The sequence below is a fragment of the Rana temporaria genome, chromosome 3 (genome assembly GCF_905171775.1).
Source record: "Rana temporaria chromosome 3, aRanTem1.1, whole genome shotgun sequence".
Lineage (NCBI taxonomy): Eukaryota > Metazoa > Chordata > Amphibia > Anura > Ranidae > Rana > Rana temporaria.
The window spans coordinates 431,256,189-431,283,922 of NC_053491.1; the positions used below are offsets into that span (position 1 = coordinate 431,256,189).

General features: G+C 42.5%; 1 protein-coding gene across 2 annotated transcripts in view; it reads left to right on the top strand.

Moving 5' to 3' along the window:
* Positions 1 to 27,734, top strand: part of LOC120933238 (serine/threonine-protein kinase N1-like) — a 126,442-nt gene that overhangs the window by 21,951 nt on the left and 76,757 nt on the right. For both annotated transcript variants that reach the window (XM_040346336.1, XM_040346337.1), the window contains exons 2-3: positions 11,217 to 11,607; positions 19,927 to 20,066. In XM_040346336.1, the coding sequence (XP_040202270.1) occupies positions 11,217 to 11,607; positions 19,927 to 20,066 (531 nt within the window). The remainder of the gene's footprint in view (positions 1 to 11,216; positions 11,608 to 19,926; positions 20,067 to 27,734) is intronic.

Sequence of the window (27,734 nt, forward strand, 5' to 3'; positions counted from 1 at the left end):
GTAAAAGTGGCAACCTCAGCCTGGACTCCCCACATGTCATATGTTATTGGCAGTGTTGCTCATCTTACTTTAAAAAAGTAATTAGTTACAGTTACAAATTACTTGTCTGAAAAAGTAATTGAGTTAGTGACTCAGTTACTACATTGGCAAAGTAATTAGTTACTCAGCAAATTTCCTAATTTCTAATCCCCAAACATCAATGCATTAATGAGGGGGATGGAAAAAGTGATGTTAATGAGATCCAAGGTAATAAAATAAAACCATCAGATAATGAGATCCAGAAAAATTTATTAAAGCGGAGGTTCACCCTAATTGTCAAGTTTTGCTGTTTAAAACCAGCAGCCATAGTACTGTATCTATCCGTTTTTTTTTTTTTTTTCTAATAGGCCTCCTTACCTTGGAATGAGGGCCTTTTGTGAGCTGTCACTCACTTTTCCCCGCGGGAGTGGGCGTGGTTTCGAAAAATCCCCGATCAGCGCTATGTCTCCTGGGAGTGAGTCCTGAGAATCCCAGGAGACGCGCTGTGTTTGAAATCCCGCGGGTCACGTGACTAGTCTGGCTATTCACAGCGGGGGGTGTCCTTTTCAGGACGCTGCCGGCCGTTATCCTAGCAACTATGCAGTGTTGACGGCGCGGCTCGCCGTCACACTGCATAGTTGCTAGGACAACGGCCGGCAGCGTCCTGAAAAGGACACTCCCCGCTGTGACTAGTCACGTGACCCGCGAGATATCGCAGGATTTCAAACACAGCGCGTCTCCTGGGATTCTCAGGAGACACCGCATCCCGGAAGATAATACAGGAGGGATTCACGGTGCCAGCAGTTAAGATGGCAATGTCCATCATCAATTTTTATAAAATCTACTTTTGGGGGAAATCGTCCTGGTAGCGGCTGTGACTAGGAGACTGGTGAGTACAATTTTCGTTGTACCATCAGCTTTACAAAAACGTCTTCCCGCGGAACTCCCGCTTTAATTTCCCAAGGTGGAAAAATAGAGTGAAAAAAGTCCCGTATGTGAATGTAACCAAAAGGTCCAGCAGACCAACTTCAGGTGATAACGAAAGGATGATTAGAAAAGTTAGTAACAACCAAATTTTGTGCACATTCGTGCAAACAAAATGATGATATAAAGTGCTAAAGTACATATATCAAAGTGAAAAACGTGCTCCAAAAAAACAGTCCAAAATCCATTTAAGTGCTTATAAAAAATGATCCCAAAGTGCATTATTGCTTAAAGATGATAACTGCAATCCACCGCACGATCCCTCAGTGTGGCTGTGCCAAATAGAAAGCAGGAGATACGTTTTCACCAGCCCCTCACCTCAAGAAAGGCTAGATTAAGCCTAATCAGCTGCTGACTTACTTGTTAGGAGCAGAATCTACTGTAGATCAGCCTCTCCCGGCCAGCCTGTTTCTCCACTCCCCCAGATGCAGGCTCACACGTCCAGGCACTTGCGCTCCCAGGGAGGATGGATGGCTCTCAACAGATGTCAGACGTCAGTGGCCATTCAAAAGCCGCGCCTCCTCCTCAGGCTGTATCAGGACCGTGATAGGCGGAACAGTTCCGCCTATCACGGATGTCCTCTCGTCCGAGGCTGAGGATGAGAAGGCATCCGTGATAGGCTGCACACTAAACAGAGGCTCTGCTGGGAAAATTAGTGTTCCGCCTATCACGGTCAGAGGGGGAGGCGCGCTTTTTTAATAATGGATGGCCAACGGCGACGCTGAGTCACAAGTAGGTGTAATTACGGTAACGCCACCCAAATAATAGGAACGGCGTTGCCGTGAGGGGAAGAGTAATCTGGTAGATTACTCGTTACCCTCAAAAGGGGCTGCGTTAGGTAAGGCGTTTATTTTAACGCCGCTACTTACAACACTGGTTATTGGACATTGCTGTTTAAATGCCAGAGAGGCAGAGAGGTATATAGCGTATGGAAAAGAGTTCTGGGCAGGTTATGCACCCCTGTTTCCAAAGTGGGACCTTCCAAACAAATGGAAAGAAAAAAGAACAAATAATAACAAAGGGTGCAGCCAAATATAAGCTAGGTATACATGTACACTTTTTTTCCACAACCAGATAGTTGAACAAACAAAAACCGCCAAATCCCCACATTAACACAACCAATGTGGATGCAGGGATCTCTCCTGGTGTCTTTGTATTCTGAAAGTGGGGACTACCCCGTTAGAATACACAAATCAGCACTGCAGTGATTGGCTGTGAGAGGGGATTGAATACTGGTTTTCCAGCAAGACTGTTCGACAGAGGCTGATCGTTAGACTGAGCTTCTGTTGAACAGACCACGGTATAAGTATAGCAAAAGTTGGCCGAATTTTGGCACGTGTGCACTGGGCTTTAAATAATTGTGATGGGAACTAGAAAACTTTAGGCTAAGATTTATGGCTGTTGAGAAGAGTACATAATGATGATTAGCTATCTGTACAGTCAGCAGCACAAGAAAAATCTCTGGGAGAGAATTAGTAAAAATTCAGAATATAGATGTCAATTTAAAGGAAAATTTTAAATTTTTGTTTAAAGTGTACCAAAAGTGTCAATGAGTCATGTGCACGCTGGAAATTTTCATTTAGTTTTGGATGCATTCCTTCATTGAAGAATGTTGTTTCGTCATATATGTTATGTTGACCCATTTGGTTTTTGGAATTAGTTTTGTATCTTTGGCATTTATTTCCTATATCCGTGGACCGGGTGGATTTGAAAAATTCTGCCACTTTTCCCCAGAAGATTGCTATATATTCATTATATTATCGTATCGGACGCATTCGAATCCGAATTACTTGATATTTTTGGACGCTAGTCCAACCCACCAAGAGAAAATTACAATATCAACTAGCTTCATGTGCATCTGAATTAACGAATGGAATGAAATTCGGGTCCATTCCGTATCCGAATTTGAATTAACAAACTAATTCAGAAATTTTATTAATTTCCCCAATGCTCTCAAACTACTATCACATCATGTGACGTCATCCAAATTAAACAAATGCATTTGTTAATTTCATTATACATTTTTTTTTTATTTGTTAACATCTGTTACTTTGTCCATTTGGAGATTCGTAGATCAGAATTTCCTGTAAAGGAAATTTTTGTCCGCAAAATGAATCAAAAGGAAGCACACATGTCTAATGTTCATCAGTTAATTTAAAAAACAGTCTAACACCCATTACAAATGTGCAAGTCTGGAAGTGCCCTTGGCTTATATGTAAAGAAAGTGGAGTCATTATCTGGCCTGCAGCCAAGGGGCCAGGGCAGAGGTTAAGAGTGATGTTGGTTCCTATGGGGAGTTAGTAGGAACTGAGCTATTGTGGGATATACTAGACATAGAAATTGTTTATTGGTGGTGTAAGGGTAGAAACAGAATCAATAGAGGGTGCCGGAGAGGGATCTGGGTTTATTGCTGAGATCCTGGCAAACATGCAAAGCTCTCAACTGCCTTTTTTCGAAAGGACCTGCAGTTGACCTCCATTTAGGTTACATCTAGCTGCTTTGACATTCCCATTGACTTTAATGGAGAGAAAAGTAGTTCTGAAGAAAAGGTACATCAAGTGTATACAATCTATTGTAAAAGGGGGTGGTTTATATTGATTTAAAAGCGACGTTGGAGTATATGGCAATAACTGGGCTTACAAAGGCATTTGGTGAACATAAAGTGGATTTATATCCTTTGTGGCTATTGAGAATTTATTTTTTTAATCAAAAAGGTGTTTATTGTATAAAAGCAAAAGGGCACATACAAAACAGGATTGTAGCCAAAAAGGCTGTATAGAATATATTGACAGATGCACAAATACAAGGAGCACTATACAAACTCCATACCATATCTGAAATAGGTAACTAGTACAACTTCCATCTCGCCCCTTGGTACAGCTACCAGAAGGAGAAGCAGAAATATAAAATAATAAAACAAAAGTGTGAAAAGAAAAAAGAAAACAAAACATAGACCAGTGCAACCTGACAATGCCAGCATATAATTTCTCACGCCGCCTGACCCGTTACCCACATGCCCCTTAACCCCAAGAACTGGTCAGATCCGAATAGTCCTCCCATTCAAATTATTAGCATTGCAATAATCTGTTCAGGGCCAATTGTGGGGGAGCTACTTCTGGGGAACCCAGCCAACACTGCCAAATTTATTCAAACTTCTGTGGTTATTTTCTATGTGAATATGTATTCTTTACCTTTATAAGAATCTTATTAACTGCCTGGATACACTGCTGGCGCGTCGGAGCTCGGGTGGACAGCCAATATCTCGCTATGAGCTTTCTTGCCAAGTCCTATACACTCTGTGTAACATGAACAAGTGTGACAGCATTTGTGCCGCTGACACTGACACTAAGGGACCAGCTTGCAATATTTGTTCCCATTGCGCCCTGTCATAAGGACCAATATCCCCCTCCCATGTCTCCCTGGAGGGCAGAACATCAGGCGCTTGTATATGGTGTAAGGGGTTAGCTCGGTAGCGGGGTGTGTGACCCCTTGGATGGGTTCACTACACACTGAATTTATACAGACAGGCAGTCGAAGACGGTTAAAAACAAAGATTTGGGTTTATTCTTCCATCTTGCTGGAAACAAGTGCAAGCATCCAAACAGCATGAACAAAATCAAACATAAAATAAACCCTGGCCACTTGGGGCGTCTATCTTCACCACACAGGAACCTATCTATGGAGTCTCGCACAGCCTAGTGCTGGGCAGACACTGCTGGTCATACAGCAGAAAACAATAGTCTTTTGATTTTTATCACACAGAAAAATCAATCCTCTCCTCACCTTCTCAGAAGACTTTCTGGCACTGCTCTCCTTACTCACAAAGACTCAGGATGCAGCAAATCAGTGGTAATCCTCTGGACTACTTATAGAGGCCTTAATTGCCTCATTCTGAACAGCTGAAGTTTTCCAACGGCCTTTAGCCTTTTCCGACTACATTTGCAGCCGACGCCTAATAACAATTGGTTTATTGTCTAAACAAGGCAGAAATGTATGTCCTGTCTGTGACAACACCCACAGATTTACCTGACTTCCTGTCACAATGGGCTAACAGCTGTATATAGGTTCTGGAGATGATACCCTTTTTCTCAGTTTCATCAAACACAGATTCTAAAAAGGTGGAATCCACCCGGCGCAGGGATGACTCTGGGATCTAACTGCATGTCTCAACCTAATATATTGATAGTGGAAATCACCCAATAATGGGAACTCCTCCCTCAGCTTCTCGTAAGTTTTAAGGTTCACCCCATCAAAGATTTGGAACAAATATTTAACCCCTGCTGTCTCCCATCGAGTGCAATCACTGAGTTTAGCAAGCTCGGCATAAAACCTGTTCCGCCAAATTGGTGTGCTAGGTAGGAAGCCTGTTATTCCTAGTCTCCTTTTAATGCTGCTCCAAAGTTTTTTAAGAAGGCAGACTTTAGGGCATACTGCAGGGGCAGCAGGGAAACCCATCTCCATGTGCGATGGTGCAGAATACGACGTGTCAGGGCCTATAAGCAAAGACTTAGAGGGACACGCTGCAGTCGGCTGATTCCATCCTGTAAAGTGTTGTATCTGGGCTGCATAAAAATATGTCTGAGCATGGGGGGACAGACCTGATCCTTAGGATACTGCAGGGTGGTAAGTTTTATTCTGGCCACCCTATTGTTCCATATTAGGGACATAAATTGGGAGTCAATACGTTGGAACCAGTACTTTGAAATCCACACTGGGGCATTGTGCAAACTATACAACAGTTGCGGGGCTCAAATCATCTTAGTGAGAAATTTATTTAAATTAAATTTTTTTGTGTCTGGAGTTCAGCTTTAGTTCTGAGGAGTGTGTAGGGTGTTGCCTTCTTACCAGAAATCAGCAAGACTGCTTAGGAGATATCAAGAAGTTGGAACAAAAGAGCAGGAAATAGGAAAATATTACTGCATTCAGTGTTGATAGGTTTGTTGTAGCAGGGGGTGCAGGCACATCTCTCATACAATGAGAGATGATATTCAAGCATCTCTGGAATTTCCATACTGCTGCATGAAGGCAAATCAGCAATCGATAGGTTTGCACATGGCACACACCTAAAATTCCAATGGTCTTTCATATAGATGGTAATGGTATTCAATACATTGTAAGAAAAGACCTTTGAAATAGGGTCATTGTTAAAATAAATCATTTATTCAGTATACCCATTGTTATTTACCACTTAACCTCTGGGAAGATTTACCCCCTTCATGACCAGGCCATTTTTTGCGATACGGCACTGCGTTACTTTAACTATTGCGCGGTCATGCGACGCTGTACACACATAAAATTCATGTCATTTTTTTCCCACAAATAGAGCTATCTTTTGATGGTATTTGATCAACACTGCATTTTGTGTTATGTGCTATAAACAAAATAAAACCAACAATTTTGAAAGAAAAACAAACAATATTTTATACTTTCTGCTATGAAACATATCCAATGAAAAAAAATGAAAACATCTAATTTCTTCATAAATTTTAGGCCAATATGTATTCTGCTACATATTTTGGTAAAAATCCCAATAAGGGTATATTGATTGGTTTGCACAAAACTTATAGCTTCTACAAACTATGGAATTATACTGTGTTAGGTGCTTTTATTAAGGGAAGTGATGGATTTTATTCCCTGCTTTGTAGGGACACACTTTCCCCCTCTGTCAGAGTGAAGTTCTGCCTTGTGTACATAGGCAGAGCTCCGTTCTCTGTCTCTGCCCGACCAGCAGCGGGTGCCGGCAGACATCCAGTGCCCAACAGAAGCACTGGTCTCTGTTCCTGGTCTAACAGGACAGACTGGGAGCAGTCGAGCACACTAAGCAGGGACCTCATGTGTACACTTTATTAACTCCTTCAGTTCTCCCATATCATGCAACTAGGTCCTTAGGGTCTCCGTACTGTGGGTTTGGTCCTGATTGCTTTTGGTGAACCAACCGCTAGGGGGGGAATCAAGGCACCAACACCCTCGCTACCAGAGAACCCATGCCTGGTACTGCTCCTTGTTTTCTGGCTACTATTACATTCCCACTAGTCTGGCTACTATAACATGCCCACCAGTTCATGATTACCCATAGCAACTACACTCTTCTCACCAGTTTCTCTCCTGAGTTAACCTTTCGTGGTGGCCTTCCATTTCATTCCTCTTCAAGCCTGTGTGTGCTTTACAGGCCCTGTTCTTTTGATGCGCCATGTACCTCCATGCACCCCTTCAGGCCAGACATGAAACAGTTGACAACTTTTTACTGAAACCTTCAGAAACACACAATACAACAATTCCACAGTCCAAGAATCACAGTCCTGCCCTAACAAGATGATTCCCCACTACCCAGTGCATACATTCACCGGATGGAAGTTCATCAGTGGTAGAGTCCTGGTTGGACAGTTCTTGTCAGGGTGGTCCAGATGTTACTGACAGTGACATCTTCTAGCTTGGCCTTCCGATTCTTCCCGTGCAGGTCCCCATCCCTCTATTTATTCACCAGACAGGGAGGAGGGCAGAGCCCAGAAAATGCCCAGGAAAACACAGAGATGGCTTAACCCCTTCTCAGCCGAGTAGCCTGGTATCCTTAACTATTCCACTGCTTGTAAGCACTTGCTTACAAACTGATTGAGGCAACATAGAAGAAGAAAGGAGTGTCTAGCTAGGAATGACCTAACTAGTACTAAATAGTAGAGGAGGACACATGGAGATGCCAAATCATACGAGATGAGGACACAGGGAGATGCTAAATCATAGGAGAGGAGGACACAGGGAGATGCTAAATCATAGGAGAGGAGGACACAGGGAGATGCCAAATCATAAGAGAGGAGGACACAGGGAGATGCTAAATCATAGGAGAGGAGGACACAGGGAGATGCTAAATCATAGGAGAGGAGGACACAGGGAGATGCTAAATCATAGGAGAGGAGGACACAGGGAGATGCTAAATCACACCCTAGATGTCAGCATACATCAGAACAATAGTAACCTCATAGAGTTTAAAACAAAAACAGAAAAATATATAAAGGTGGGACAGAACATCGGTAGAATAATCTATAGGCTCCAATTATTCAGTCCTTCTGTCAGTTTACTAACAGTTGTCTGGCATAAATATGTGTTTAATTGACAAATTGATCCCAGAATAGTTTGTATTTTCTGTCTTAAGTAACTGTGCTGTGGGCTTTCACATCACAGGTATGATGTATGACCTATTTTTCAGCTTTACGACACCTGACAAAAGCAAGCTGTGCAATGGTCGGGTTGTGTGGGAGTTCAAAAGCAAGCTTTTCAGCACAATGGATATTTTCAGGTTTGCAAAAAACGTTTGTCTGGTCAGTGGTACAATCAATCCTTTCCTACCGAGAAAGGAGAATGTGCACTTCATCCTTTACTGAGATTGGTGATAGAAGATTGTAGTGGGTATTATTATTAGTATTATTAATATACAGCATAGCAGCAAAAATGTGTGCAGTGCTTTACAATTAAAAGGGGGACAGTAAAAAATGCTACTCCTTTGGTCTCCGTAATTGTACTCTTCTCTGGTTCTACTTATCCAATCGCACCTTTATGCCAGGTTCACACATATGCTCTCAAAGGAGCTGGATCACACATCTCCAGGGCGGCCACGGTCCACTTTTAAAAAGGTTCCTGTGCGTCTATGGTCCCGATTCAGGAGCAAATTCCGGTAAATATTTGCACCTGATTTGCACGTGAATTGGTGATCAGGGATGCACCGGACCCCCGTGCTGTGAACTGTAGCCGCAGCACGTGTGAATTAGTGTCACTTACAATTTTGCTTCCTCCTCTCCTCTTCCTTTCTCCATTGGGGTCCCCCAAGTTTCTGTTCTTGGACCTCTCCTATTCTCGATCTAGATCTCCTCCCTCGGTCAGTTGATAGCCTCCCATGGCTTCCAATACCATTTCTACGCTGATGACACTCAAATCTATCTCTTTACCCCACACCTCTCTCCATCAGTCTTCTCGCGTATCACTAGGTATATCAGCATGGATATCACATCACTGCCTCAAACTCAATCTACCCAAAACTAAGCTCATAACATTTTCTCTCTCACCTGCCTCTTTCCTTGACTTCTCTGTTCAAAATTAAGGGCACGACTATAAACCCACACGCCAGGGTGCTAGGTGTTATCCTGGACTCAATTATCATTTTGGCCCCACATCCAGTCACTGTCCAAAGCTTGCCGCCTCAACCTCCACAACTTCTCCAAAATACTTCCCTTCCTAACCTATGACACCACAAAGCTTCTAGTTCATTCCTTGGTCATTTATCACCTCTACTTCTGCATTTCCCTCCTCCTGGCTTGCCTTTACATAGACTATCCCCCCTTCAGTCCATCATGAATGCTGCTGCCATACTCATCCATCTTACCAACCGGTCAGTGTCTGCTGCTCCTCTCTGCCAATCCCTACATTGGCTTCCGCTCACCTAGCAAATTAAATTCAAGATACTAACAACAACCTACAAAGCCATCCACAACTCGGCCCATAGCTACTTTACTAAACTAGACTCAAAATACCAACCAAATCGTTCTCTTTGTCCCCCCCCAAGACCTCCTGCTCTACCTTGTCGCCTCCTCTCATGCTCATCCCCAGGACTTTTCCTGAGCCATTTCCATCTTATGGAGTTCCCTACCCCAATCTGTCTGTCTCCTCTGTCTACATTTGGACAATCCCTAAAAACCCTTCACTTCAGAGAAGCCTTTCCTGCAACCACCTATCAACTGTACTTTTATTTTCTCCATCAGCTCATCCCCCACAATTACTATCTTTTGTACCACTTGACCCTCCCTCTTAGATTGTAAGCTCTAACGAGCAGGGCCCTCTGATTCCTCCTGTATTGTATTGTAACTGTACTGTCTGCGCCCATGTTGTAAGGTGCTGTGCAAACTATTGGCGCTATATAAATCCTGTATAATAAGAATACTGATACAAAACAATTAAATACAAGGGGGTTATGAGGGCCCTGCACATGGTAGCTTACACTCTAATAAGATTTTTGTCTGTTTTTTCTACCCTAGATAACTAACCCTAGAGTTTTTGTCTACTTTTTTTGATAGAGTTTGTTTTGTATTTGTTTTTAGTCAGGTTTTGTTTTAGACTAATATTTCTACCTGATTGCACAACAGTGCAATTTTTTTTATAGATATGTTTATAGTGTTTGCTGATAAGTGGAATTTTTCAGCATAAGGAAGGGTTATTGTTATTTTTGTCCTCTAGATCTCTATTATGTATTCACAACAGTCCCGGCTGCTATGATACGGCAGTTATATAAAACAGTGTGTGTATCCTTTATATTTTAGGCTGAACATAAAAGGCTGGCTCTAATAGCCTAATGTGGCTATATAGGGTCGCAATGAGCAGATGATAAAAAGCATTTCTGACTTCACAGATGGAAATGTTCTCTGATTTATATTTCCAAGCTTCCATTAAAAATAGAGATGTCTTAGAACAGTGCTGTCCATTCACTAGCTACACTGTTGCTGGTCTTGACATTTCAGAGGTTAGGTAAGTATCTGTCTGCCCACCGTTTCGAGAAGATATCTCGCTACCTAAAAAAAAATTCAAACTCAGCAGCTACAAATATTTGGGACATCATTCTCACCCATGCAAACATTGAGGAATTGGGAGCATGTACTATACAGATAAAAAGATACCTGATCTCCCCTCTTCAAAAATAAAAAACCATAACACTTTAGATGTGTTAGGGGAGGAGGAGGATGACCGGTACTTTAAAAGTGAAGGTCTGCTTTAGGGTGAACCTGTGGGCAGGATTTACATATTCTTAGCAATCAGCACACAAGCTTTAAAACAAGACCTCACTAACCTCTGTAGCTGCAGGCTCTGTGGGACAATCCATCCTCAAAATCCTCTTTTATTGATTTAAATACAATTTAAACCTGTGTGGGTAGCATTGTCTCATGTTTTGTATGTTATTATTGTATATGTTTTATTTGTCTTTCTGTATGACTTCCTGTATTTGTGATTAGCTATTTTACGTATCTATATTGTGTCAGTTATAATAATTATTATTAGTAATAATAATAATAAGATTTTTTTATAGCACCATTGCTCCTCAATTACTAGGAGATAATATTACTAATAAATAAATATATAACACATGGTAAACATTGATGCATTCATAATCAGACCATTTAATGGTTAATGCTTATTGCATTCTCAATAACCCAATTTATTTATTTTTTTCACCACAGATCCATGTTTGCACTGAGAAGAGAGAGGAAGGGACAAGTGGGGAGGTGAGAGTGGCCTGGAACAGCAAAGAGATGGAGAAAGAAGTCGGGACAATTGTTGGTGCTCAGAATGAGGAGCTGCAGGGTTTGGATGGAGGAGACTTACCTGGGATGGACGGTGACAAAGGAGAAACACCAGGGCTGGAAAATGAGAGAGAACGCCTGCGAAGAGAGATCTGCAGGGAACTGAAGATTAAGGAAGGGGCAGAAAAGCTTCGCAAGGCCACCACAGAGCGTAAAAACCTGGGACATGTAGAGACCATGCTGAGGACATGTGAGCGAAGGCTTGACAGTTTAAAGCAAGAGCTGGAAGAACTTGAAACCTGTCCAACATCCCCAGGACCCAATTCAGGTAATTACCTCTAAGCATTAAGGTATACCCATCACCTCTGAAAAACGTCTAAAATGGCTTCAGCAATTATGAATGTTACATGTACCTAAAAAGGTCTTCTCCATCATTCTGAGACTTTAAATCTTAATGGGCTCTCCTATGCAAACTACAACATGTACAATATACGCTGTGATGAAGAATTGTCCTTCTCCATCACACCTATTGTGCTTTCCTATTGGCCAGGTTGCCCATCTTAGTCATGGATCAGGGAGGCAGAAAGTGAACCCTCGAAACTGCAGTGTCTACTTATTAATAAGAGTACCCCCTGGGATTCATTGTTCCCAATGTTCTTAGGAAAACTTTTGTAACTAGCCAGAGGTATGAAAGAGCTGGGTTGCCTCTGTTTTCAAATGTTGGTCAGGACTAAGTAGCTGAGAAGGCCTTCTCCAGAGCCAAATATATGTATACAGCAGTGCATCATGAGTTTACATAGCACCTATCGCTGTTTACCACCTTTCATTCTAAATGTAGCCTCTCAATACATTTTGAGGGTCTGCAGATTGTTAGAAGTGACATTTATTCAATATTGAGTGGTCTATTGATAAATAGATATCCCCAAAAAAATTCAGCCCAATAGTCCCAGAGAACTGTGCAATGACACCTAAGGGTTTCAGCATAAAAAATACCAACCCCTACTGTGTATGTAAACTCAACAACCAAATATTAACATGTTGCAGCCTAACAGTCCTTACGTGAGATCACTGCGTTTGTTATCCTTTTTAAGGCTTTTTTCTCTTTATTTTCCTTTGATTATCCTGCCAGTAATACACTTCTTGTCAGGATCAGGAATCGGGTTCAAAGACCAGTTGCTATAGCAGTTACGTGACTACTACCGACCAGCAGGTACACAGGCAGTCACCCCAGTGTATGACACAGGCTCATCTGAGGTGTGGAGTCTAAGTACTAATTGGTATTCACAAGAGCTCCCGGCGGTGGAGATTGGTTTAGCTGCATGTTAGTACCAGGTCGCGGTCCTTAGAATTGCCCCACCAGGAGGTGAGCAAACCGGGGTACAATAGCAGATAAGCAGGTAAGGATCCCAACAGAAGCATAGTCAGTAAACAAGCCAAAGGTCAGTAACGACTAGTTGCAAGTTGGGATCAGGCAGAACCGTGGTTGAGGAACAAGCCAAGGGTCAATAACAAGTGGTAGCAAAATATGGACAGCAGCGGGGAAGATGAGGGCAAGATACTGGCTGAAGAGAGCACAATAATCTGGCAAACAGGAAGTGCAGAGACATGGCTTAAATCAGGAAGTTCTTGGGAGGAGCAAAGAGTTCAAGGTGGTCGAGCAGAGTTCAAGGGTTGTCCAGTGAATCAGGCAGAGCTTTGTCCAGCATCTCAGGTAGCTCAGCGAAAAGAGTCATCGTTAGACGTAGTAGAGGTCCCAGGTTCAAGTCCAGTCCCTCACACATCCTCTACTAAGGTGAGAACACTTACTCGTGGAACTGTATCTATGGAGGAGCAGCATTGGCACTCTAGTCTATTACAGTTCAAAATACAGAACACCTTCCTCATCTCCATAGCACATGGTGGTGTGATCTGTAGACCATGGATTTTAGTACAGCACAGGCAGGTACAAGAAGGTTAGGAGCTCAATGGATTTGTGACAGGATCAACATATGTTTTTTTTTGCACTTACTGGACAGATATAACAAAGTACTTTCAGTAGTTAAATTTTTTTGCACACATGTAGTATCTTACTAGAAATTACTATAACACCCCCCACTCCAAATAAATAAATAAAGTATATTTTTTTGAAAGCATAGACCTTAAAGAATAAAATTGTGGTAGTTGCAATTTTTTTTACCTGTTGAAAGATGTTTTCGCTGTCCTGTACCAAATGCATATTTTCAGGAAAAAATACACTAAAGTGAATCTTAGTGCAAACAAACACAATATAAAATCCTTATTTTTTTTTTGGTAAAATATAAAAGATTGGGTTGCATTGAGTAAGTAGATACCAAGCATGTGAAGTCTTAAAATTGCACATGCCTGTGGAATACCAAAAACTCTCATACTCAAAATTCTCCATAGATGACACTTTAAAAGCCTTTACAAATGAGCGTTAACTGTGATTATGGTGCTAAAATTATTGCTCTCACTCCGACGTTCCAGATGGCAGTGCTGTTGATTTTACATGCACACGCTTACGCGCTCAGCGATTTTTGTATGAGGTGTTTTCCCTACAGAAGTGATCGGGCCCCTTTCGTCAGAAAGCCCTATCCCAGCTGCAGCAGCTATGACCTTGATTTATAAATGTAGACAAGTGGTTAAAGGAAATCTATGGTCATAGCAATACACTTTTATTTTATAATATCAGCATTGTAATAACATAACAAACAATAGCTATTTTTGTCAATCCAAAACATGTTTTACTTGAAAAATCATCTTTTACGTTTCAAGTTCTGCCTGTCAGCTGGCCGTCTGTTTCCACAACTTCCTGGGTTCTCTGCATGCTTCGCAGCTTCTACTCTGCTGTTTACTGTCAATTTCTAAGGACTTACAAATCTCATGGTACAATGCTATCTGTAAGCTGTGATTCCTGTAATGCAGATGTGACAACATTTGAGAGGTGGATAACTACAATATAAAAAAGATCAAAGATCACCAGACTTTGGCACCCTTTTTTAAAGAAGTTGAAGGCCTAACTTAAAAGTAAGGAAAGCTTAGAAAAAGATATTGAAACAAATGTCACTGTAAAAATATAAACTTAGCCAACAGTGGACAGTGTCAGTAGGACAGTGAATGGTGTGTGGACGGGGGTTGGTGTCAGTAGGGCAGAGGACTGTGTCAATAGGGCAGAGGACTGTCGGTAGGGCAGAGGACTGTCGGTAGGGCAGAGGACTGTGTTGGTAGGGCAAAAGACTGTGTCGGTAGGGCAGAAGACTGTGTCGGTAGGGCAGAAGACTGTGTCGGTAGGGCAGAGGACTGTGTCGGTAGGGCAGAGGATTGTGTCGGTAGAGCAGTGGACGATGTTAGTAGAACAGAGGATGGTGTCAGAAGGGCAGTGGGCGGTGTCAGCAGGGCAGAAAATGGTGTCAGTAGGGCAGTGAATGGTGTCAGTATTTTTTTAATTTTATTATTTTATACAATTTTTTTAGGAGCTCTGTTGAGGTGCTTTGGTGAAATATCTGGGGTCTAAATAGATCCCTGAAGTCTCAATTTTGAGTCAGAGAAATGGGCTAAGGACAGAGATTCCCAAGTCCCTTTCTCTGCAGCCTCAGTTGCACTGGGCAGTGAATGAATAGGAAGTGCTCTATGCTGACCAGCTTCCTGTTCATTCACAAACTGAAGCATGATAAACACGGAACACTCACAGTGTCATTCAGAAAAGGAAGAGGATGGTAAATTACATATTTACCAGTTCCTTCCCCTGCTCTGCATCCTGAAATGATCCCCACAGCGGCTGGCGGGAGAGTAGGGGAAGCCAGCAGTGCTTAAGGGGACCAGGGGAGCACACTGGTGGCCTAGCAGCAGAAGAATGGGAAACCTGGACAGGAGGGGTGACAGTGGCCGCATTTATCAAAACCAATCCCCCTGTATTTTCCTGCTGAAGCCGCTGAATGCCTGGGATGGAGAGGAGGAAAAGCTGGCTTTCAGCAGCTGCAGCAAAAAAAATTCGGGGAACAATTTTAGTAAATGCTGACCTTGCTGGTCCTCTTGTCCAGGTTCTGGGGGTAGTCAAAGAAGGGATACAATCTACTTGTCACCTGCTCGCGATTAGATAGACCATGATCGATGGATTGCGTTGCCTCCTGAAACTCTTCCTCTCAGCACCTCTGTAGTTCAGAAGGCAGGCTCTGTGAAATGTGTGACACAGCAGTGCCACCTTACAGGGCATAGTGACTACATGTCACAGGATTTAAGAAAGTAAATGTGTGGGGATCGTAACAAAGTAAGTTTACAAACTTCAAGATCATTCAGATTAATAGGAGTAGGCTAGAAATAATTGAAATACAATGTGGAAATGAATATATGATTTTACAATTTGACCATAGATGATACACTTTTACAGAAAGGGAGCAGATAGTTGAGATTTATTTCTTGAGTTGACATCACAAAAACAGGGGACTACCTCTGCCTGTGTCCATTTCTCACCCTGTAAACATTATCACCTAAAACGGATGTGACTGTTGTGGTTTCCTTCCATCTTACACTAACGTGATGCCTTATTACCACGTGCCAATACTGCCTCCCTCTACATTCATCCTGTATTATCAAGGCTACACCATACATTGCTATGTGTTATTTTTTTTCTGCTTTACTAGTTATATTTCTATTTTGATGATTTCTACTTACAGTCTACAGGACTGCCTCTCTCTATCCCCCACAGCTGTCTCTGTGTTCTGTGGTTGCTTCCTCTCTGCCCCACTCCTTTATCTTCCTCTAAGTTTGGCCTCATTGCCTTTGTGTCCATTCTACATTATACCTTGCTGCTCCTTTTCTAGGTCACTCACTCAGATCTCTTCCCCAACCCCCCCTTCTCTCCAAGATTCCTGCCCCCTCCTTTCCCTGCTTTCCATTTTTCCAATCTGTACTAAAGATGTTGGAAGTCCAACTAATCTACTTATCTTCTAAAGAGTGAAATAAGGTAGAGTAAAGTGGCTCAGGCTTAGTAAAGTTTAACATGAAGGACCCATTTACACTTCTGTGCCCTGGTCACGCAGGCATTATGCCATGCATTTCTGCAATGCTCAGTGAAGCATATAACATGCCCTAGTGTGCTTTGATGTCTTTACCCTTTGCATCCTGGGCAATTTTCTAATTTTTCAACACACATGTTAAAATCTACATTTTGTTTGCTAGAAAATTACCCCAAACATTTATTTTTTTGATTGAAAATTACCCCAAACATTTAATATTTTCTGAAAGCATGAGCACTAAAGACCAAAATGGGGGGGGGGGGGGGGCAGTTCTTTGTTCACCTGTTTATAAAATGCATATTTTCAGGAAAAAATATTCCCTATAATGAATTTTAGTGAACACAAATACAGTGTAATACTGATTTTGTTGGGAAAAACTTAAAGGGGTTGTAAAGGTTTGTTTTTTATTTTCTAAATAGGTTCCTTTAAGCTAGTACATTGTTGGTTCACTAATCTTTTCCTTCGATTTCCCTTCTAAATGTTTTTTTTTCTTTGTCTGAATTTCTCACTTCCTGTTCCTCCTCAGTAAGCTTTCCCCCACCATCCAAGTCGGTCTGGCTGGGGGTTAGTCAGCGTGCTCACCCCCTCGCTTGGGACTACATCCGCTGTGAACACAACGCTTTCCCGCACGGATTTGTCCCAAGGGAGGGGGCGAGCATGCTGACTAACTCCCAGCCAGAACAGCTTGGATGATGGGGGCAAGCTTACTGAGGAGAAACAGGAAGTGAGAAATTCAGACAAAGAAAAAAAACATTTAGAAGGGAAATCGAAGGAAAAAGTAAGTGAACCAACAATGCACTAGCTTCAAGGAACCTTTATTTAGAAAATAAAAAATAAACCTTTACAACCCCTTTAAAGATGAGTAAATAGACACCAAACATGTCGAGATTGTGTGCACCTGTGAAATGGAAAACACAATGCCATCTTCCCTGCTGTTTCGAACACTCGTTGGCGTTGTCAATCTGATAAAGGGACGCTTCTATACATTTGGTGGTCTTGCCCTCAGATATGCCCTTTCTGGAAGGCTATCCATGCAGTGATCACGCATATCACAGATTGGGACCTATCTTTCAATCCAGCCACTTTCCTGCTTCACCACTCGGCACATGTCCCATTCTAGATATAAGCGATCCCTTACTATTCATCCACTGAATGCAGCCAAAACTTTTATTCTCAGATACTGGTGTTCCACTTATGCCGCGTATACACGATCGGTTTAACCGATGAGAATGGTCTGATGGACCGTTTTCATCGGTCCAAGCCGATCGTGTGTGGGCGCCATCGGTTATATAACCATCAGTTAAAAAAAAGCCAACTTGTATTAAATTTGACCGATGGATTCCTAACCGATGGGGAAAAAAACGATCGTTAGTAGGCACAACCATCGGTTAAAAATCCATGCATGCTCAGAATCAAGTCGACGCATGCTTGGAAGCATTGAACTTCATTTTTTTCAGCACGTCGTTGTGTTTTACGTCACTGCGTTCTGGTGTATAGGCGCGACGGACCATCAGTCAGCTTCATCGGTTAACCGATGAAAACGGTCCATCGGTCCGTTATCATCGAATGGACCGATCGTGTGTATGTGGCATTAGACTCTGGGACTCATTGGATGGTTCCACTGTATAGACCAGGTGGGAGAGATGAGGGAACTGGTACACATGAGTAGATAAACTATGGCGTCATATGCCTCTACTTGGACATGTTGGTTACTGTTCAAAGACTCTATTATGGTCTTCTACTTTATTCACGTTTGGTAGACTTCCAGTTTGACCCCCCTGACTAAACTCCCTGCTCTCTCCCCTATTTTCCTTATCCAATCTACATCTCCCCCTCCCCCCCATTTTCTTTCTTTTTTTCTCCCCCTCTCCCTCCCCTTAGATATTAGATTTCTATCAGATAGTCTCCCTAAGTCACATATGTGATCCTCAACCCTTTTCCTTATCTACACGCAATCCCCTGTGCTTTTGATATCGATACCATGCATGTTTGGGTTCGTAATGTTGGGGTGTTGGCTGTTTTCAAAGTCAATGCTTGATTTTTTTGTATTATCTGACTGTAACCAAGGCATAGCATTGTACTGATGACTCTTTTATTTGTTTCTGTGACACAGAGATGTGTTTATGTATGATTTATTCTTAACAGCATTGAACATTGTATTGTTCTCCTGGTAAGAAAAATGTATGGAAAAAAAAACGAAACAAAAAAAATCAAAAAACGACAGCATCTAAAATGTTTCATAGGCGACTCTTATAAAGCCTTTACATTATTTAGAGATAACCATGAATTATGGCCCTAGAATTAATGCTCTCACTCCAATGTTCTTGAAGATACCTCACGTCTGGTACAATCCCTGTGTACATGTGCCAGACCTACACGCATGTTTGCAGCATGCCACAACACTCAGTGCAGTGTATTGTGTCAAAAAAGGATCATGTACGGTTTTTACGATAATTTTCAATGGGTAGCCCTAACACAAAGCACATGCATTAATACACCAGTGAATGGGCCTGAAATAAAATGAATCTGTATTCACTTGAAACATACAATCATGTGCAGAATAAGCTCTGTTTTTTTGTTTTGCTTTTTAATCCCTTGTGTGCTAATGGTTGTTTTAAGTACACACACAACTCTACAATTTGCCACAGATTTATTGCCTGTGTTGATGGTCTTTGGGCTTGTGTTGAATGCATCCATGTGACATCATATTGAGACACTTCTGAGATCAATCAGACTTCAGTGACGGGTGCATTTGACCTGCTCCCCATAGACTTGTATGAGAATGTAAAATCTGATTGATGCAAACAAACCCATCAACACAGGTCCTTAGCTAATTAGGTCCTTACTATAGAATCTTTTATTTCAGTTCGGATAGAGGAGCAACAGATTAGAACCAACCTTTTTATGGTTGTATGTGTCCCCATTGTAGATATTTGCCCATCTCTTCCTGTCCTAGATTAACAACAGGAAATGAGTTGAAATCTCATCAAAGTTATGGAAAATCAAACCTTTGATGGGTGCTACTAAAACAAGCGTTCCCATCAGAAAATATCGACTTCTGTCCCAATGACAACCACCTGATGAATGTCCAATGTTCTTTTTTCCCCCAGAGATTTATAGCATATTGGAAAATCTTTACAACTGTCCAGTAATCTTTTTTAGAGGCCCCGTTCACATATGAGCTCCCACGGCAAATTTTTGAAGCGGCACAATTCATACATTTTGAACAGGCCTTCCTCCACTCCAAAAACGCGTCAAAAGCGAAAATGTACCAAATTTTGGCACTCAACCAGACGCTTTTGCCGTTGCATTTTTTGCTGCAACTTTTGTGTTTGTCGCACAATTGTGGAAAAATTGCACCATTTTTGGAGTGCCATTAATAAATAATGGCCCCCAAATGCGTTTTGCTGTGATTCTGGAATTTCAGGCAGAATCGCACAATACTGCCTGCGATTCCAGGATGCTCAGCTGTGAACGGGGCCTTATATGGCAAAGATAGCCTTGAACACTGCATCTGTAGGTATTGGAATTTGGTATATTTGGTCCCAATGATTGTGGTAGGTTACTGCATTTTGTACATGAATCCTTTATTCAATAATCTCTAATGTGCTGTTCCCACATTGTCCTTTCTTTAGGTAAAAATCTCCCCTCCGAATTCCCATGCCCATCTCAGAATCCCCGTGTGTTAAAATTAGAGCGTCTGCTGGACATCGAGATGAGAGTCCGACATGGGGCAGAAAATATGATCCAAATGTACAGTAATGGTTCCGTGAAGGTGAGTCTTTAATACAAATATGTGAAGTTTCCTCAGAGAGGGCCAGTCTTTTTGTTCAACATTACATGCTGTAAAATAGAAGTGAGTCTTATGCCCTGTACACACGATCGGAAACTCTGACAAGAAAACCGTGATTTTTTTCTGGCGGAATGTTGGTTCAACCTTTTCTTGCATACACACGGTCACACAAACCTGTCTGAAATTCCGACCGTCAAGAACGCGGTGACGTACAAGATGTACGACGAGCCAAGATCACTGAAGTTCAATAGGCAGTTCAGCTCTTCTGCTTGATTCTGAGCATGCATGTTTTTTTCGCGTCGGAATTGCATACAGATGAGCAGAATTTCCGATAAGAACTTTTTTTGTCGGAAAAATTGTGAACCTGCTCTCAATCTTTTGCTGGCGGAAATTCTGACAGAAAATGTTGGATGGAGCATACACATGGTCAGAATATCTGACCAAAAGCTCACATCCAACTTTTTTTGACGGAAAATCCTATCGTGTGTAAAGGGCATTATATCTGCTATACACACTTGCATATTGCAGCTATCAAGCCGCATTTGCAATAAGGACAAGCCACTGACCACTGTCAGTATAGCTGTGGGACAATTTGTCTGCACTCATGACTCACCCATTATTGTTTCAGGTTCCTAGCAGTGCTAGAATAGGACAAAAAGGAGTCCTAGAATAGCTGTCTACATTTATGTACACAACCAAACTTTGCTAAGCTTATTGTATACCAGAGTTGGATCATGCAAAAGGCAACCTAGGCAGGAGCCTCAGATCTAGGAGATGTTCTGGTGGCCGAGCTTCAACCTTGAAGCTCCCTCTAACTAGGAGGATAATGCTACAGGCCAAAGGTGTGCCCTTCGTGAAGTGAGACAGGTGAAGATACACTTGTATAGACAATTATATACAAAAAAGCGCATGTGGTGAATACTGCAAAGGAAAAAGAGAGCCCTCTGAGCAATAAGTCCTGTAAGCTAGGTGAGCTTATACCATGAGTTACAGTTTGTTTTTCTGGGCAGCCATGCAGGGGGAGCTGAAGCAACACTCCAAGTACATATGATAAAAGAAATAACAAAAAGAAGCAGGCGCCACTAGGTGAACTGTACAGCTTTTACTCAGTGTTTGAAATAAAAGTACTCACATTAAATTAAGGAATTCAGGCATGTAGTTGTTGTCCTGCGATTCGTCCGGGTCCAACCGATAGATGTGAGTATCCTTGGGTCTCTATCACAACGCTGGTGTTGTGCTGTGTAATCTTGCTGGGTCCATACGCTTGATTGTAGGGGTTGTAAGTGTACAGATGTGCCGATGGAGACGCCGGAGCGCACGTTGAAGCGCACGCTTGTGGATGCTATGGTTGCATCCACAAGCCTGGGGACAGCAATGTGCGACGCGTTTCCGTGCATATGCTGTGGTTCGATGGGGAGACGTACACACAGCGCGCACCTTTGTCAAGCAGCTTGACAAAGGTGCGCGCTGTGTGTACGTCTCCCCATCGAACCACAGCATATGCACGGAAACGCGTCGCACATTGCTGTCCCCAGGCGATGACGTCATCTTTCTCCCCGCAACCATAGCATCCACAAGCGTGCGCTTCAACGTGCGCTCCGGCGTCTCCATCGGCACATCTGTACACTTACAACCCCTACAATCAAGCGTATGGACCCAGCAAGATTACACAGCACAACACCAGCGTTGTGATAGAGACCCAAGGATACTCACATCTATCGGTTGGACCCGGACGAATCGCAGGACAACAACTACATGCCTGAATTCCTTAATTTAATGTGAGTACTTTTATTTCAAACACTGAGTAAAAGCTGTACAGTTCACCTAGTGGCGCCTGCTTCTTTTTGTTATTTCTTTTATCGAAGATACACTTGTAGCCAATTGGTGTCTTATGGGGCCAAGCCAGTACAGACAATGCCAAAGGGGTGATTTCTCTGGGACTGCTGCAATCCCTATTAATGTCAGTCGAAGGGATGTGTGGGGAAAGTGGGCAAACCTGCTACCTTGCTTAGGGCCCAATTCTCCCTTAATTGTAAAGATTTTGTCATCAGTGCTAATATTTGTAGTATTTAATACATTTTGTTGATTACATAGGCAGATCCCCGTTCTTGTGGGACCCGTTCTTGTGGGAGTGCCCCTGCGGCGTGCAGTGGGAGCGGCCGCGCCAACAGGAGAGCCGACCTGCCGCAGTATATATACTGTGGCTTGTCGGCAAGTGGTTAATGAACACAAGATGAGCTTGAGGAATCATGAGAAGTTTCCATTAGCCCACAAGACATACACTGATCAGATTTCAGCTGGTTCCGGATTAACCAGGCTGGTCCTGTCTGCACTCTCTTGCCTGAAATCCTTCGCTGTTTGGGTATTTTGACAGCTGTCAGAATACAATAGCCACAGCAGGAGATTTGTCCAACTGTGTTTTAAGACATGGATGGAGGGATATGTTAGAGTTTTTTTCATTCAGCCTGCATGTGGAACAAAATAAGTCCATGTGTACGTGTGGCTCAGATTCACTGCCTGCAGGGGAAGGAATCTCTCACGGAGACTGATTGATGCAGCAAAGTTTGTTAATGTTGTAATATAAAGGGAGAACAGCGAAAACTGCAGATTCGACCCCACGGACCAGAACACTTACAGAGAGTACATTGCACAAAGAAGACACATAACAGTATCTGAGAGGGGAGGAGGCTGGAAAGCAGACTGAAAACCGGGCCCAAACAGGAAGACTATCGATGGTATACAGCGAGAGTTCCTGCTCTGTCCCTTCTTCCCCGCAACCTGTCCCTATAGTACTCCGACTGTTCCTAACCAGTGGGATATCTGACCCTAACCTACCCACCATGCTGAATGTGTGCCACCTGCTCACCTCAAAGATGGGTGCCAGGTCAACCAGGGCATCAATCGCCAATTGGACAGCTGCTTCCCTGGAGAGACCTACGAAAGCCTCAGAGGGACCCTTTGCCCTGTGTTCTCCCTGCACGGCAGCTGCTGAGCACTGCCACGCTTGCAAGGAGGCTGCACTGCACCTGCCTACATATGGCCAGCCTTAGACACACCAGCCCTTTTGGCAAATTCTAGGATTGGCAAATAAGTAACGTTAAACCTTCATTTTATTTTTATTAGAATAACAAACATGGTATACTTACCTGCTCTGTGCAATGGTTTTGCACAGGGCAGCCCCGATCCTCTTCTTCTGGGGTCACCCGCTGGCGCTCCAGGCCCCTCCTCGTCGGCAACTGCCTCTTTCCATGGAGGCACCGGTGCGGGCTTGCCCCTGAGCTGCCCTGTCTGAGTCTATTGATTGACATTGGCTCCCACTGCTATCAATCTTCCCAATGTAGAGGGAGACAGCAGCGAGAGCCACAGCTCTTGTGGACATCACTGGATCGGATCAGGCTCAGGTAAGAGGGAGGCTGGGGGATCCTGTAGCACAGAAGGTTTTTTACCTTAGCTAAAAAAAACTTGCGGCATTAGAACCAGGCTAAATGCTGAAATGCATAAGCCCTGTATTATTCTGTACTACACCTGGTTTAATAAATTAATTTGCAAAAGATCAAGCTGTTGGCTTTATCTCATCTCATATAACATTTTCCTTGCCTCTAATCCCTGATAAAACAGGATGAGCATCACTGCCCATCCCATCCCTGCTCCCATGACATGCACTGTATAATTATCCAAGCTCTCAATATGCGGTAAATCTATAGCTGCCTCTCATGTGAGTCAGTTACGGCCCTCGTCTGCTTAGTACATGAGTTTCCAAACAATGGCCCTCCAGTTGTTCAGGAACTACAATTCCCACCATGTTTTGTGATGTCTGTAAATGTCAGAGTTTTACAATGCCTCATGGGACGTGTAGTTCCGCAACAGCTGGAGGTTCGTAGTTCGGAGATCCCTGGCTTAGTAGAACAGCTGGCCGCTGCGTGAGTCAGACAGAAGAAGAGGGAGTCCCTACATGGAGATCAATGATCTATAACACATATCATTATCCTCTTCACAATGTGATTTATTTCTTATGCTGTGTACACACAATCGGACATTCCGACAACAAAACCGTGGATTTTTTTTCGCCGGATGTTCGCTCAAACTTGTCTTGCGTACACACGGTCACACTAGTGTTTGTCGGAAATTCCGAACCTCAAGAATGCAGTGACGTACAACACTAGCCAATGATTCCGAGAATGCGTAGAATTGATTCCGAGCATGTGTAGGATTTTTGTGCGTTGAATGTGTACACAAGGTTGGAATTTACGACAAGAACTTAAGAACAAGAAACAAGAAATTAAGAACCAGCTCTCAAATTTTGTTGTTGGAAATTCCGACAGCAAATGTCCGATAGAGCATACACACAGTCAGATTTTCCCACAACAAGCTCAGATCAAACATTTGCTGTCGGAAATTCTGACCGTGAGTACGCGCCATCATTCTTTTATGGCTGCTAAATTAGTAATGTGCCACTTTTTTCACAAAGTGGTTCTGTAAGATCCAACAAGACTTATCCCAATAGAGTATTGAGTAGTTGAAGAGTAGGAGCTTCATTGCTAACACCATAGCAGAGGCACGAGGAAGGGTTGTGTCTGGCCACAGATTCCAGCTGATATTTTCTCGGGGAAGTTAAGAGTATAAAATAAAACCTCTGGTTGCTTTGCTTAATAGAATTTCTTTTGCTTTACTCTGTTTTTATATTTTCTATAAGATCTTCATTTTGTTACAGATTGAAGTTACATATGGTGTTATGTAAGTTAAGGAACGGGGGGAAATGTCCCTTTCCGGCTAGAGGTGACAGAGTCATTATTTTATTTTTCATGTAGAGGGCTGCTGGGTGGAGAAGGAAAGGGAGTTGCAACAGAGAGGGTGAGGAAGTTGTGGCATTTTCTTCAAACTCAGTTTATTTCAAGCAGTCACAAGACATGCAATGACTTTTAGTGTACCTGTAGTGACTTGCAAAATACTAGTGCCAACGTGTCCTACACTTCCAGATTGCCATAAGCATTTTAATTTTACTCTATTATTCATTTACTGACTTGACTCAAGAGGTCGGTGCTTTGACCCATCTCACACACTTTGTGTACTGGTGAAAAAGTAATAATGCTTAGGCTGCTTTCACACTGCTTTGTTTTGCATTTTTCTAGCGTTTTTGTTGCATTTCCGGTGCGTTTTGCACCTGTGAAAAAAGGACGCGTGATTTCAAAAACACAACTGCGGGTGCATTTTTAATGCATTTTCCATTCATTTCAATGGGGAGGTGTTTTTTTGGTGCGTTTTTTTTACCACACCAAAAAATGCAGCATGCAGGGCTTTTAAAAAAAACCAACTGACTGATGTGAAGAGTTCCATAGGATTTATTGGTCATAGATTTTTCTTCCGCTTTTGATGAGGCCTAAACAGAAGAAAAACGTATCAGTGCGAAAAGGGCCTTATGAATTATGGTGCCATCCCTCTCTATAAAAGAGACTCAATTACACTAAAAAGAAAATGTTATTAGCAGAGTTGGGGGAAGACTGGACCCTTTTTTTTTTTTTTTTTTGTGTCTGCAACTGGAAATTTCCCTTCCTTTCTTGTAACCAGGTTGGGAAATTAAGGGAAATCTCACCAACAGGACATAGAAAGCAAAACAAAATGCAGGGCTTTTAAGGTGTGTGTATAGGCAGAACTTTTTATTTTTATTTTTGGATAGGTGGAGGAGTTAAAACCCTTATCAGCCTTTTTTTGCCGATTGTGGCCTGCTGGGAATAATTTACTTCACTTCCTTTCCTTGGGATACACCAGGTAATGAGAGGGAAACTCCCGCAAATTTAGATTAGTTCTTAAAACTGCTTCAATATCGCACACCGTCAAATGACATCCTTGACTTTGTGCGGGGATATCTGAATGATATCATTCTTTGCAGCCGACGATTCTGTGCACAATAAGAAAGATAATAGCGACAGTTCTGCCGCTTGATCGTTCTTATAGGTGCCCCCCTCCCGCTGCCATCCGGTGCTTCTCCGGGCTCTCCCGTGCCATCGGGGGCCCAGAGAAAGAATTGTCCTGTGCCGGCTCACGACAATGGAGATTTCCGGTGACCACATGGTCACCAGTCATCTCTATGACCATCGGAGGCCCGGACGCGACGTTATGAAGTCAAGCCCGGGTTCCCGGAAGTAAACAAAGCCGCGATCAGGGCTGTCAGCATGAGATCGTGATTTTTTTCCCCAATATCATGCTTTCCAGCCTGAAGGAGAGATGTGGGGTCTTATTGACCCCGCATCTCTCCATAAAGAGGACCCGTCACAATATATTCCTATTACAAGGGATGTTTACATTCCTTGTAACAGGAATAAAAGTGATCAAAAAAATTTAAATGTAAAAAAAAGTGTAAAAATAAAAAAATTAAGTAAAAAAAAACAAAGGAAAACATCCCTGTCCCCGGTAGCTCGCGCTCAGAAGCAAACACGCATGTAAGTCCCGTCCACATATGTGTAAGCGCCGTTCAAACCACACATGTGAGGTATCGCTGCGTGTGCAACAATTCTAGCACTAGACCTCCTCTGTAACTCGAAAATAGTAACCTGTAAAAAAAATTAAAGCGTCGCCTATGGAGATTTTTAAGTACTGAAGTTTGGTGCCATTCCATGAGTGTGCGGAATTTTAAAGTGTGACATGTTAGGTATCTATTTACCCGGCGTAACATCATCTTTCAAATTATACAAAAAAAATTAGGCTAACTTTACTGTTTTGTTATTTTTTAATTCATGAAACCATTTTTTCCCAAAAAAAGACGTTTGAAAAATTATTGCACAAATATCGTGCAAGATAAAAAGTTGCAATGACCGCCATTTTATTCCCTAGGGTGTCTGCTAAAAAAAACATATATAATGTTTGGGGGTTCTGAGTAATTTTCTAGCAAAAAAAAATATGATTTTTATATGAAGGAAAGTGCCAGTGCCAGAATAGGCCCGGTATTGAAGTGGTAACGTAAGGTAAGGTAAGTTGTCACTGTATTAGATGTTCTCACTGGAGAAATTGTCATCACCGTCATCAAAATGATGTGTTGTATATGGTCATGAAATGAAAATAACACAAATAATAATAATGACCAGAAAGAAAAGAAAAACTAAAACAATTAACATATCCTTTTACATTGGTGAGAAATAACTCCCTACATTTGTGATCAATGAAAAAGTTCCCCCCAGATTGATGGTCAGTGGAGAAGGGCCTCCCTTACATTGGTGGTTAGCAGAGATGGGCCTTGTATATTTATTGTCATTGGAACAAGGCACCTTTCACATTGGTGGACATTTAGAGAAAGAATATCCTTTATATTAGTGACCAGTGAAGAAGCCCCCTCCCCTATGTTGGTGGTCAGTGGAAAAATGCCCCCCTACATGGAGGTCAGGAAAGAAGGATCTCCCTTACATTGGTGGCCAGCAGGGATGGGCCTCTTACAATTGCGGTCATTGAATAAAAGACTCTACACATTAGTGGAAAGTTGGAGGAAGAATGTCCCTTACATTAGTGACCAGTGGAGAAGCCCTTCTCCTACGTAGGTGGTCAGCGTAAAAATGCCCCCTACTTCAATGGTAAGGGGAGAAGAGCCTCCCTTAGAATAGCGGTCAGCAGAGCAGGGACCCTTATATTTATAGTCAGTAGGACAAGGGCCCAGTTTGAGGA